This window comes from Mus pahari, chromosome 12 (genome assembly GCF_900095145.1).
Source record: "Mus pahari chromosome 12, PAHARI_EIJ_v1.1, whole genome shotgun sequence".
Classification (NCBI taxonomy): domain Eukaryota; kingdom Metazoa; phylum Chordata; class Mammalia; order Rodentia; family Muridae; genus Mus; species Mus pahari.
The window spans coordinates 48,979,142-48,994,222 of NC_034601.1; the positions used below are offsets into that span (position 1 = coordinate 48,979,142).

Here is a 15,081-nt window from a genome sequence, read left to right on the forward strand (position 1 = left end):
ATTGATGATAGAGATGATAGTTGAGTCAATGCTGTGCTCCACTACATTATTTTAGTCTGACTACAAGTCCATCAAAAATAAGAAATAAGTAGAAAGACAATATGGGTAACAAAAAGAATAAACATGAACTCACGAAGCAAGCTGGGTGTTATTAACCAGGTATTCCAATGGATAACTACAACTAAATTTGTAAAGAAGCCCAGGAAGATAGCTGATAACTGTTGGCGGGTCTGGAGTATCAATATATCCGGAAATATTTCCTATTTGTACTGAGGTTGCATTTCCAGAAGCACCAACACCAGGAATTGTGGTCACCTATTAGAAGAGCAGATCAAGTTCAATAATTAAATGTTTGCATATGCAAATATACTTACTTTTTATGCAAATAACACATTATGACAACCTATTTCTCATTTTTGTTTAGTTGTAACCTGCTATGGATTTGAAATTATACATATCTTATAAAAGGTATAAGTGACAATATGTCTTTTAAACTCAGTGGAACTTCATGTATGCCACAGACACTTGACTTCTGTTTATTTCAGAAGAAAGGAAAAATAATATATACAGAAGTTGACAATCTTTAAAAGCCTCATTGATAACCCCCAATGTTTTTGGTGACTGAAAAGATTTGTTTTGGCTCTGTTTGGTACATTAGCTTTGTAGCTCCAGACTATTTCATTGTTACTGTTGTTGTTGCTGTTGCTATGGTTGTTGTTGCTGTTGCTATGGTTGTTGCTGTTGCAATGGTTGCTGCTGTTGCTCTGACCGTTGCTGCTGCTAGGGCTGTTGTTGTCGCTGTTGCGGCTGTCATGTGCATGTGGCATGAAGGCTATGACACAAATGTGGGGTTCAGGGGATAACGTCGTGTAGCTGGATCTTTCCTTCAACCTTTCTGTAGTTCTTTCACTAAAATGCAGATCTCCAGTCTCCATCTGCTGAGCCATCTCACCAGCCGATTTAGACTTCCACACTGGATATAATACTCCTGCAGCAAAGCTCACCTTGTCCAGGCCTTTGAGTTTGCTTCAGCCCTTTCTCTCCTTTTCACCTCATCAGTACCTGTTACCCGTTTATAACACTGCACCTTCCCTAGAAAGGCCCCAACTTACTCTCATGTGTTAATTCTCTGTAGCACATGGTTACCCTGGTTGCCACCGTCAGAATGCCAGGTGGACCGGACCCACCTAGGTCTTACATTTGTGTCTTCAATACAGCACCGGGTTGTGCATCTTACACATAATTTAGAACAAATAAGTACAAGTGCTACATTTACTAAGGATTAGACTTTCCAGTGTTTTCCTTGGAGGATCATGAAATTCCCATTCTCAGAAAAATTTCAAGGAGACCATGAACTCCTAGAAATTCTAGGGAATGTTCCTTACACTTGTATTTTCCTACCACTCTGAGATTTCCCTGTATTCTTAAATCCTACTAAAATTGAAGCCAAATCATCATAGGAATAATGTTTATGATTTTCATGAAACTAAGGAGGGACACAGTTGTTCTCTCACTATGCCAAGTATCACCCAGCATTCCCTGAATTCTCTGAGGAGATATTTATGAGATAAGTAATAGTAGACATTCAATAATAGAACAAAGTCTATGCAGGAGCCTAACGGTATACGGGTAGGGCTAAGGCAAATATCTAGCTTGTGTATGAGGCAAAAATCAGTAGGAAGAGAACACTTGTTTTAAAACTAACCCAGTGATACAGTAAACTCTTTACTTTTTCTCATGTAGGAATGTCCTCCAATGAGGCTCCAAAGCTACTGACATCCAAAATAAAATACAAAAATTAAGAAAGTCTTATCTTCCTTCAATCATTTGCTTAACTTACTAGGTGAAGATGTTAGTTCAGTGAGCCTCACACACTCACATACTTTTTGTACTAGATGAGGATATAGTTCTGTGAATTACATACATATATACATACATACACACACACACACACACATACACACACGTTTACACATACTTTTCATAGTAGGTTAGGGTGTCAGTTCTGTGAAACACACACAAATACACACACACACACACACACACACACACACACACACACCACTTTTTAAGTATACCAGATTCCCCCCACCCCTTCCCCAGAGCTGGGAATTGAGGACCAAACTCAGGGCCTTGTGCTTGCCAGGCAATTGCCCTACCACTGAGCTAAATCCCCAACCCCAATTCACCAGCTTTCTAAGCGTGAAAAGCACACACACATGTGCAGAACAGTATTTCCCCTGCCTTTTCCTCTGGGTTATAGTCTATCAAATAAGGCAACAATGACTTCAATCTATGAAAGTGAGACATTGCCATATGATGGGAGAAACAGAGATTCTGTTGGTCCATACCTGTGCTCTCACCACTAGGAAACAAAACATACAATAATCAGCTAACCACCTTCTCCCTTAGGCCTGCTTCATAACCTCTGTGAACATAACTCAGAGAGATGAATAAACGTTTTTAATAAAAAGAGTAAACAATACACAGTCTGCAGGCTTAGAAATGGTCATGGGCACAATATTCCAACTGCCCTTTGGGATAAGAAAAAGAAGGAGATTCAAATAAATCTCTTTCCTTTCTTCTAGCCTCCACCAAATCTTATAAACCATGCCCAGAGAATAATCAAGCCTTCCTTTATTTCATCCCTAGAAATAATTTTTTTAAATACTGAAAGCCAATTATTTTTCTTCTTTTAATGCATTAAGCAATTGTGTGTATTATACCACTTTCATTAAGATTTATTGATAAGATGATATTTGAGCAATCTCAATAAAACATAGTACTAGGTAAAATGTAATATAATTAATGCTTCCACCAGATATTTTTAATTTCAATTAATTTTCATTCCCTTTAGTGTCAATTTTCTTCTTCACTTCTATTTTTGGTGAGTGAATTCATAAAATGGTGAATGATACTAATTATGAATTTTTCAGTCAGAGTAAAAATGTTCAAAGCACTGCTTTGGTTGTCGAAATAACTGGAAAGGGGCACTTCCAGAATACTAGGGGTAAAACTGGTTAGAATAAGCATTTTTTTTTAATGTAATGGGCAGTCCTACACAAGGAAGAATTTCCCACAAGATACAGCTTTCTTTTACAGAATATTGATGGCTACCAGTCAAGGGTAAACATGAAAAACGAGTTCAGGTTTCCTATTCTATCTTCAATCTTTCTTACTGAATGAGGTCATAGGATCTAGATCACAGGAAAGGAACAAAACCATTCTTATGATCTGAGGTACCCATAGCAGCATGAAGAATAAGGCTCATTGTTAGCGATGTCCATCAATGTCAATCTAACAGAACACTGCTTAGAGGACCACAGCAGAGCACATGCATCTCCCGGCCCAGCTCTTATCAACAGAACCATTATCAGAAGACAGAATTGTATATTTGGGAGTTCAACCTTTAAACAGGCAAAAGAAAATGATTTGTTTGGCTTTATTGGAATTTTTTTCCTGAAGATAGATTGGGCTCCTGATTATTTCATGAAACAGGAGCTTCTTTATTTATGACCTCAGGTATAGCACAGGATTTCATAGAAATCTTACCACTAAATTGTTTCCACAACCCTCCAACGTGCTGAGATTAATGATGAAAATGACCACTGCTGGAAAGGTGTTGTTATTGATGAAGCCCCTGCAGTGGGAATCCCCATGTCTTCCATTCAGCGCCAGATCTGTTTCAGAATATCCCGAGAAAAGAACCGTGCAAAAATTAATCTTCATCGTAATGGCCTGTACTCCACAGTAGACACTGATGTCTCTTTCCGCTGAAGCAAAAAAAAAACAAACAAACAAACAAACAAAAAAAAAAAAACATAAAAGCAGAAGTAAGTCATAAAAACACAGTAGAGAGCAGGTGAATGACTTAAGTGCTCGATGCTTTATTTATCACCTTCTTTGTGTAACTCATTTCTACTCTTTATCCAGTGTGCAAGTTATTAAGAGTAGTAGTCATTGATTTAGTATGTAACAGGCGATTTTTGACACATTCTGTGTCACCTCTGTTTCCTTGAGCCTGCTCTTCAAAGGATACCCATGCGATGCCCGTCTAGCCCTGTTGAGTGACAGAAGAACTGAGTGCTGAAATCGGGTTACTGAGAAAATTTAGAACTAGAGTAACTGGATTATTCAGATTTCCTGTCCAGAGTGAAGTGGTACAAACAATGTGTTTTCTCAAGAGAAAGGGAGAAGTTAAAACCTGCCCTCCACCAAATTATTCAGCACATTTGGTGTCTCATCCTATCCAGGACATGGAAACAAAAGCCACCTTGAATAGCCTCATTTTACTTAGTGCACCATAAATCATATTAGAAAAAGATAACAAAATACAGTGTGCTGATACTGTGTACAAAATGCATAGCTTGCTTTAAGAGGAAGGTGCCAGTGATGTTGTATGTATTAGTTGGGCATAGAGAGGCAAAATATAATTTGCATGGTTCTCCATGCCTCTGTGATTTATCAGGAAACGTTCTAGACATAAGCACATGCATAAACAAACACACACACACACACACACACACACACACACAGAGAGAGAGAGAGAGAGAGAGAGAGAGAGAGAGAGAGAGAGAGAGAGAGTTCATATCTCTAGCAGTTTTCCTACAAATAATAAAGAAAGTGCATAGAAAAAGGAGAGTTCCGAGGATAAGCAGTTCCTAGCAGCAGATTTTACTTTTGCTGGGTTGTGTCCCATCCCAGGAAACAATAGAGCAAGGTTCCAACCTCTCACGCTCCAGACTTTATTAGAAAATGGGATTGCTACAAATTTAATTAGTTGAGTGACGATGAGGTCATTGGGTAAAGTGAGTTCCAGCTGAAGATGGACAGATGCAGTTAGAGGATGGAGGAAGAACATGAGCTGATGGCAGAGAGTGGAATGATGAAGAGTGGAATGATGTGTCTGGAAGCCCTGGTGCACCCGGGACTGTCTGAACATCATCACAGAGCTACAAAGAAACATGAAAGATTGCTTTGCAGACTCTTGAAAGGAACCCACTCTGATGTTGAGTCTCTGGACTTCAGAACTGCGAGGCATTCACCCATGGTTTTAATTTACCATGTGAGACAGTATGTGTTCATTATTTTAAATCATTTTCTGGGTGGTCCTTTGCTATATTAGCATTAGAAAATGAGCTCCATGCATTCACCACTTTTAACATTGGGATCCCAGTAAGATGAAGAATTAAATCAGGCATCAAATTTACAAAATGTGGAAACAAACAAAGCTGATTGTACCACTTGGATAAATTACCTTGATCATTTAAAAAGAAAACAAAACTAAACCAAATAAAATAGTTTTGACATGTGATAAAGAATGTTCACCAAAGAATTATGCAATTTCGTTCAAGATATTCAGCAAAGAATATGCTTAAGTAACTCAATCTTAACAATGTCAGTAGTAGATATTTTTGGAAATATGATTCTCTATACTTTTTTTACTAGTAAAATAAACTATATTTTGAGAAAGTAAATAAGTCAATATGGAAGTTTGTGTATTTGATAATAATTTGAAACTCATTTCAATTATATATAATAACCAAAAATCTTTTTGTGGGCAAAAGAAAGGGCTAGGTGACAAAATCCTAATAATCTGTTCATGGATGGAAAAACTAAAATTAATAAAGATATGCTTTGCCAACATAGAAGATAATAAATAAACTTTAACTGGGGAATAGGGCTAAAGCAACATGAACCATTTAAATGCAACCATAATTTTTAAATGTTCCTCTTCCTTAGAATAAAATAGTTCATTTTTTGAGTATTTATCAAGCATTTATTGAGTATCTATAAGCTACTTTTGCCCCTCTTCAGTTTATGTACTATTAATTCAACGATATCAACTTCTTATTTAAAACCTAAAATGTTAGTTCTTTCATTTAGGCCCAAGCTCATATGTTAACTAGATCTGCAAGGTTCTCTGTCTTCTTCCACCTGCCTCACTCTGCATTCTCCTCTTGTACCATGCCTGCTCCCACATTCATTAAACAAAATGGTATCCATTTTTTAAAAAAATTATACTGATTGATAGATGTCAGAATGTGTTTACCTTCTGGGACAGAAGGTTTCTGTCATAAGAGCAAAAAGAATGTTTCGAGGAGTTATAACAAGTTATCTAATAGGGAGTTGTACAAATGTATCCCAGGTCAAAAATGTCAAAATTTCAAAGTGCATCCTTAAGAATAGCACATCTCACCATATACTTTTTAATACTCAGCAAGGTACTGCCTCTTCCCATATCCAAGCTTTACTTGAGTAGCCATGACCTTTCAGATCTCAAATATATTTCTTTTCTCAAATATTTCCCTGGTCGCAAATACAAAGTATGCCAATTTAGTTTTTGCTGTCATACAGCATTAAAATTTTGCATGCATTTTGATATTTGTCCAATAAATTGTATGTCCCAGGAGGTACCAAACCTATTATATTCACTAAGGCACTCCAGAGAGTATTTAATTAATTGTATGGACCAATAGACTGTGTTGAGCCAATAGACTGGACCAATAGACTGTGTTGAGCATTTTAAAAGCAGTAGTCCAGTTTATATAAATTTATTCAGGAAAGCAGGCACAGTAACATGATTCAAAGAAATATTGGACAGGGTGAGTAAGGGGTGACAAAGAAAGACAAAGTAACCCATGTGAGCTCAGTAAGAATAGCTTCCTGGAGTAGATAGCACTGAGCTTAGTAGCCATGTCAAATAAAAGAATGAAACATGTATAAAGCCAGAGGGATTGTGTGAGTAAAGAAATAAATTCTGAGTGTTTGGAATGTGGTCAGTTCCATTTTCATTGTGATTTTAAAATAGAAAGCAAAAACAAATATCAGGAAATGAGGCCATATGGCAAGCACAATTAAGATCTGGGCAACCTTTACATATAAAATGGTCCATCTCTTTACCACAACAAAATGTCTACCTAAAAGGTAAGTTGAATATTTAACTAATTATGAGATCTGAGTATGTACAGGTATAATTACGTTACTTTATATATTATACGAAAAAGAAGTGCGCATTGATATGCATCTCCAAAGAGGCAGGTTTCCTTTCCTTGACTTAAGCCAGCCAGAGTCTTCAACTTCAGCACCTCTGTTTGAGGGGATTAATTGCTGCTTAGAATTCACCTTAGCAGATGGAAATGGTTTCTGTGTCCAGACCTAACAACTTAAGCTTGTTTCCATTTTCTGCTTTACTGCCAAAGTCTTGTAACCCTGCAGTGGAGCTGAATTCGCTACAAGCTGATCCCACTTGAAGATATGGTAACAAATTAAAGGACTTTTGCAGAGGAAAAAAGGAGACCTGTTGAAATCCATTCTCTCCCCATTTTCTAAAGACTTTCACTGTCCCTCAGAGAAACACATTTTTTTTCTTTCTTTCTTTCTTTTTATTTATTCTAGTTGTAGATACTAAAGATATCTATTCAGCTCAACTTTACCTTTGGGAAGCTTTGAGACAGGGGAAAAAAGATACTTTAAGTTGCCAAAGGATAGTTGCTATTAAAGGAAAGATATTTTTCCAGCTAGTGAATAACATTTGTTTTCAATAACTAAACTTGAAAGATTTGGCTGTCAGTGACTGGCCTGGATGACATTTATTTGCACAATACTTGAGTAGTAACCCAATGATTGTGAGTTAATGACAAGAGCAAAACAGTGATTGTCCCTTGGACATGACTTCTAATCTGTTTAAAGATGCTGAGGGCATTTCAGTCACAGACCTGTTTACAGAGTCTGTGTAAGCTTACATTGTCAACAGGCCAATGGTTTTCATTGAGATCTCAGACAAGCTAAACTTCTCAATAAAATACTGAAATATATTAATAAATAACACTGGTTAAAAAATTTTTACATATACTTTTCACCTATCATTGTGACCATACCTTAGCCTGAAACAGATTTGTTGAAGTCCTGAAAAGTACAAATGTGCCATCACTCTGTCAACTTCATATATATGAATAAATTTAATAAATTTAAAGACATGATGGAGCTCAGTCTATATATACGAATAAAGATATTATACAATCTCTTTCCCACAAGTACAAAGTCATTCCCTGAAAATGTAATTGCACTTTTGTCTCTAGACTCCACTTCCTAGCCACATGTTTGTAGGACATCATTTATATATTGAATTAGTAGAGATACCTATGTCCTTTCTCTCAACAGTTCCTAGTCATTTTGTGTTAATCCAGCAGCATCCAATTGAAGCCACAAATTCTTAGCCTATGACAACCTGACTCCTTCTCAGCCCAGTTTAATCATTTTTAGCTTGGAGATCTACACCACCTTTTAGTGCCATTCAGAAAACTTAATGTTGTCAAACTATATTATTCAATTATAAGAACATGGATCAGTGGAATTAATCACATCATCTATATGCTTGTATCTTCTGACACTAAGATAACAATATCTTGAAATCTGATTGCAGGTATGTACTGATTACTGCAGACCAGTGGTTCAAATAAGCATCTCAAGAGAAGTTCTGGAGGTGAGTCTTCACTATGTTTTCAAGTTGTTGAATACCCTAGAGTTGATCCTAAAATTCAGCACCCTCTCTTTTGTTCTAGACCAGAGCCTCTTGAACTTCATTGTGTCCAAACTGAATGCTACCTTGAGTCAATAAAAGATTCAAAAGTACATCTGTCTTGTACTTATTAGGCATCAGGGTGATGGTGCTCCAATATTTGAAGAAGCTTGTGGATTGTGGGTGAATAAAGAAGAAAATGGGGGAGGGGGAAAGAGTCACTTACAACATGGCCTGGTGACATGGAAGCAAACTGAACATCATTGTCCACTGGTCTTTGTCTAGTTGACGTGTTTGGAAAGAGACTGTCAGTAAAAAGTGACATAATCTTAGCTGTCTGGGGTATAGAAGAAATTGATTAGGTGAGGGCATAAAGAGCAGTGAGTGTCAATGACAATCAGTCATTTTTTTAAAGTGGGGGTGATAGTTTCATTGCTGAGTGAATTATTCTGGGAGGTAATGGATTAAGGGAAAGTAAGAGGATAGAACTAGTTCTTGGGAGGCTGGTGTCTATATGGGACACTCAAGACAAAGCAGACAGTAGGTAGTCAAAAAACGAGTACAGTTATTATCAGATGGGAAAGAGCAATACTGCTATCTGGACTATAAACTGCTTTCTCTATTAACAGTGAGCTATACTGTTACTCAGGAGAACATTGAAGTCAAAAGAGAAATAATCTAACAACAGACAAAGCAGCGTCAATGTTGTCCTTTGGTATACCACCGTGTTTCTCTGATTCTTAAGCGCCCTGCTCCATAACGTTTTAAGAATGGGACTATAAAATCACTTTTATATTATATGTGAGTAGATATTTTCTTTTCCATTAGATTATTAACTTTTCAAAGGTTCTAGTTTTCTAGTTTTTTTTTCCAGCATACCTAGAAATACTATCAACTGTTTACTTATATATTTACTGTAATTCTTTCACAAATAACAGTCATGGTTTCCAACTATTTCATATAAGCTCTAAGTTTCACAAAGAAAATATATGGCAACTGATAGATCCACCTTGACTGTCCATATCACATTTCTGTCTTTGCCAACTACTTGAGAATTTCTCTGTCTTCAGAGTTTCCAGGGAACATCACTTACCTTATTAGTAGCTATTATCTGACTTCACACTGAACAACTTAAACAGTATGAAAATAATGGGGCTTTGATATTTGTGTATGTATTATTATTGATTTTTTTAAGTTAGTCTTGATAACATGTTCACTTACCCTCCTTCTAACCCTCCTTCTAATAGTTTTAACATCGTTTTCTCTTCCTATTGATGTATTTGCTAAAGCCTGTCATCACTAATCGCAGCAAGTGTCACACGGCCAAGTCGTGGAATGAGATGGCACTCTCATGATGGCATCCATACATAAAGCCAGCAAGACCATCATGAGCTCTCTAAGTGTCACCTCTTACACTTTATGGAAAAAAAGGTGAATTATCGAGGAAACTCATTAAAATACAGACACTGCTTCATGTGGGTGTAAGCGATGCCTACACTTCTCACATCCCTCTCAGGCTCCTGGTGATACTCATGTGGAGTCTCTCAATCAATTCAGTTGCTAAGATACGGCTAATTATTTTGATTGGGCAGAAGCTCTTAGGATGATTTCATCTGGGAAAACTGAGCATGCCCACAGAACATGTATTGGTAGGATGCACAAGTGTACAAGAGGGAAGGTTCAAATATAAAAGCAGTATGAGGAAGTGTGTGTCTCTGTGTGTGTGTGTGTGTGTGCACATGCGTACATAATTCTTTCTTCGTCCGATGATATATCTCATTTTTTATTTGAATGAAATCAAATGCAGTAGCAACACACATGAAAGAACTTAAAAAAGGACCAGTCTCCCTTTCTCATCTTTACACCAAATCCACAAAGTATAGCAAAATACCCTTCTTTAAAACAAGGTTGTGCCTAGTGGATGGTGTTTCCAAAAGTGATGCTTTTAGCAAAGACAGTGCACTGTGGTCAAGGGATTGAGAAGAAGTGTCTACTCCCTGCCCACGGGAAACTCTGGGAGGGTTGGAGATGTGCCACAAGTAGATGGTCAACTGCAAACAGATAGGGGCGCTATATACTTCAGATGCAAGGATCATGTGAACACAATCACATGTATATTCTCAGGCTGATGTGCATGTGCTAAAAAGAAGTGTTGCTGCAAAGTTATGTTATGCAAAGACAGCATAAATGAAAGCCAGTTGACTGGCAAAGAAGGAATGCTTTCAGCACAAAGAAGAGCTCATTAAAGTCTTATAGAAAATTTCACCGGGAAATTACTGCAATAAATATTATAATACTAACTTGTGCCATCATCATAGGCTTTAAGAATAATTTATATAACATTTCTGTTTCTTCTATTCTAAAATAAAAGGGGTAGGTTTTCATACTATCCCTAGCTTACAAATCCCAGCTCCTTGTCATTACCTAGAGAACAGATGTGTATGTTTCTTTAACTTGTTTTGAAAGTTATATTTCCTTTCACAAAGTTTTTAATACAAGAATGAGGCTTTGGTACTAAAACAGCGAGGAGTCCTTAAGGGGTATTGATATTTCATCTACGCAAAATACCAGCAGCTGATGAAGAATTTAAAGTGGATTAGGGATTCAAGTTTCCTCTCGATATTGAACAGGTTTCTCACCACCTTATTTTTTTCATGGCAACATCTGTTTCTCGTTAGCAAATACAAGCTGCTGTTTCCTGGGCTTTCAGATATTCATGTGGCGTCTGAGGCAAACTTAAAGACTTATAATCACATTGGCTGCTGTACTTTGTAACCAGAGGAGTCTGATAAATGTTTTAAGGAAGGAAAAATAAAAAAGGAGAGGGTGATACAAGTTTTACTTTTACAATGGAAATGCAATTCTCATGTAGTAAATAAGCTTGCTATTAAAGAGGGGTGGACCCTGAATTATTCAGTTGCTGCTCTTGCTGACTAATTGCTAACTCCTCCACGATGTTGTATCACTGTCAATTAATAAGACCATGACTGGTATTCTATGCCTGGCTCAGTTCTTCAGCCTCATCGGTTTAATAATTATGATCACAGGTACAAAGCAGGAAGCAGGCACCCTCTTGATAAGCAGGAGACCAAAATGCTGCCCCAAGTAGGAAGGCAAGAGAATTGGCTTTCTTTATCTTCACAGAGGACAAGCCATAGTCCCTGGAATCATTATTCTACTCCCTGATCCTCAAAAATGGAACAACGCAACAACTAAGCAAAGCCAAACACAAAATGAACTCGATACCCACTGAATGAGTGACTCTCCATTTTATTTACTGCAGGACACTCAGGTTTGTTGAAATATTTGATAGATATTACTGGAAAAAAATGTTTCAGTATCAACCAAATCTTGAAAAGGCTAAACAAATATAATCAATATGTAGCTTTTTTATTCTTTAATAAAGCAACATTTTATGTATGAGTCTTCCTCCTGACATCATCTTGCTATCCAAAGGTCACTGGAGGCCAGGGGCTTCAACATATGACAGAAAGGGTGCTAGCTTTTATATCACTGTTGACTGTTAACCTGATGTATGGTCATTCCTGGTTGTCAACTTGACTACATCTGGAATGAACTACAATCCAGAAATGGAGAGCCCACCTGTGATCTAGACCTCGAGGCTGGAAGGCACAGGTTTCTGACCTGGAACTTAGCATGGAGATTTTGAGGCATAGAAGCAATGAAAAGCTTAGGCCCAGGCAAGGTAGGACATGTCTTTCATTCTAGGAGACTTAGGCAAGCAAATCTCTGGGACAAAACAAGTTTCAGATCCAGGTGTTGTGGTACACACCTTTAATCTGGGACACACCATCGGCTGGAGGCCTACATAAGGACAGTGGAAAAAGGAAGACTTCTTGGCCTGCTGGCACTTACTTGCCACAACATCTGTAGGAAGCTTCTTCAGGATTCCAACTTCTACAAAAGACCAGGTAAAACAACCAGCCTCATGGGACTGAGTAATGACTAGATTTTGGACTTCCCATTCACAGCTATGCATTGTTGGGTTAGTTGGACTGCAGACTGTAAATCATTAAGATAAATTCCCTTAAAGTATAGACACATTCCATAATTTCTGTGACTCTAGCGAACCCTAACTAATACTCCTGACAAATATAGACAAAATATAATTCTGTTTTTCTACTTCAAAATGACATTTTAAAAAAAATGACTTACTTGTTTGTTGTGAGAAATAAAAAAAATATATACTTAATAACATATGAAACCTGTTATTATTATTAGTGCTATTTTAATAAAATGTCAAGTCAAAAGTTATGGAGCATCAACTTGCCCAGAGTTTAGTTTCCACTATGATAGTTTCAGAACATAAGTGTTCTAGTCCCCAGAGGTCTCTTTGGTTGTACTTTTATCATTAAAAAGTTCTTCACAAGGCTATAAATTTTGTCTAACCTTTCCCCTCTACTCCCTTCTAAATCAGAGACTGGTTCTAAAAGGTATCCCTCAATCTCAAAGGACAGTGCTTTTATCTGTCTGTAGGCTTAATCTGTCCAAAAATAGCTTTTAGTATCTAAAAGTCATCTATGAGTTTAGTCTGAGAAATGTGCAAGGAGCATCTTGGTGGCTCATAAGTCTGCTCCTTGTCACTAGCAAGGGTAACAAAGAGATCACTACTTTTAAAATTAGGTGGTATTTCTTTAAATTTAAACTAGTTAGGACCATGGTGGTTATCTCCGCCCAAGAATAAATGCCATGGAAATTAGAGGAAATAACTCCAGTGTCCTGAAACACCAGAGGTCAGATAGGGCAAGATGATAATTCCCATCTTTATTAACATTGCTTTGCATTTAGATGATACTCTCTCTCTTGTCAGACTCATTGCCATACCATCACAGTGCTTAGGATTGGAGTAAATCCTGGGGCTCCTAATGACCCCAAGAAAAATCTCTGATTCAGAAACTAAAGCCAAAGGGCAATGAGCAATTAACTTTTAGGCTTTATTTGCTCATTCTGTTCTTTCTGCAAACAACCTGCAAACCAAGAAAGAATATGAAGTAATACTCATAAAACCTAAAGCCTCTCCTGAGACTTCTGCTTTATTTGGGTTTTAGGAAGTTTTTTTTTTTCCTTTAATACAGATTTTCAGTTTTAACCATGGGTGTGTGTGGGGGGAACTGTATAGAGGTCAGACATCAATGGGAGGAGAGGCCCTTGGTCCTGTGAAGGCTCAATGCCCCATTGTAGGGGAATACAAGGACAGGGAAGCAGGAGTGGGTGGGTGGGGGAACACCCTCATAGAAGCAGGGGAGGGGGATGGGATTGAGGGTTCCCCAGGGGTGGGAGGGGAGACTGGGAAAGGAGACAACATTAAAATGTGAATAAAGAAAATATCTAATAAAAATTTTCAAAATAAAAAAAGAAGAAGAAATATGTACATTTGGAAAGCTCTGGTATCTGTCACCCATGACAGTGTTAGCCTGACCAGGAAGTTAGGGTACATTACTAGCAGCACTGTCACAGTCTTATGCAAACAACAGTTGTTGCTTGTCCTAAAAACATTCGCTATGGCTGTTTACTTGGCTAGGTTAAGACTGCAGAAATCCTTTAGTCTTTGCACGCTGCATGCCTGTGACATGGTACACAAAACATACTGAGATTAATGCTTTATTCAATACCAAAAGAGTTTTCTTCTTTACTATAGAGGCACACGGGAGGTTTAGACCAGGAGATTCTATTTTTAGTAACAGTTTCTCAACCCTTTTTAATGGAATGATTGTCCTTTTTAATGGAATAATGGACTCTGGAAGAAAGCAAAAACTCACGGTCAGTGATTAATCATAAACCTACATTAGATTCATGTGTCTTGTGTAGATACAGATTTTGGTACTTCAGGTGAGGAAATGGATCCCACAACTACTCAAACTAGTTTTGTTATTAACCATCATAAATGAATGTTTTCAGCAGAATCTTGCTGGCATGTGCATTAGTATCTGGGTTTGGTGGCTGATGATGGGATGGATTCCCGGATGGGGTAGTCTCTGNATAGTCCATCCTTTCATCTTAGCTCTAAATTTTGTCTCTGTACCTATATCCTTTCATGGGTATTTTGTTCCTTATTCTAAGGAGGAATGAAGTATCCACACNATGGTCATCCTTCTTGGTTTTCTTGTGTTTTGCAAAATGTTTCTTGGGTATTCTAAGTTTCTGGGCTAACATCCGCTTATCAGTGAGTGCATATCTAGTGACTTCTTTTGTGATTGGGTTACCTCACTAAGGATGATATCCTCCAGATAAATGAATGTTTTAACTTATTTCTTCATTTTATAGCATAGAATAAATAAAATCTCTTGGTATCCTAATAATTTTATGGTCAATCAACACGTTTTATCCCACTTAGAGAAAAAGAAAGGGTGTGGTGTTGAGTGAGTGGGACTGTGGGAAGGATCTGGGAGGATTTGGGGAAGAAACAACCATGATCAGAATACAGTGTATGAAAATTACTTTATGGAAAAATTAAAAGAGTAAATATATAAGCATAGAAGAAGAAATGAGGAGGAGGAGGAGGAGGAGGAGGAGGAGGAGGAGGAGGAGGAGGAAATGGA

General features: G+C 37.5%; 1 protein-coding gene across 2 annotated transcripts in view; it reads right to left on the reverse strand.

Annotated features, from left to right (window-relative positions):
- Positions 1-15,081, reverse strand: part of Zpld1 (zona pellucida like domain containing 1) — a 59,640-nt gene that overhangs the window by 23,337 nt on the left and 21,222 nt on the right. For both annotated transcript variants that reach the window (XM_021209788.1, XM_021209789.1), the window contains 2 exons: positions 3,553-3,773; positions 134-315 (listed from right to left, as the gene is read on the reverse strand). In XM_021209788.1, the coding sequence (XP_021065447.1) occupies positions 134-315; positions 3,553-3,773 (403 nt within the window). The remainder of the gene's footprint in view (positions 1-133; positions 316-3,552; positions 3,774-15,081) is intronic.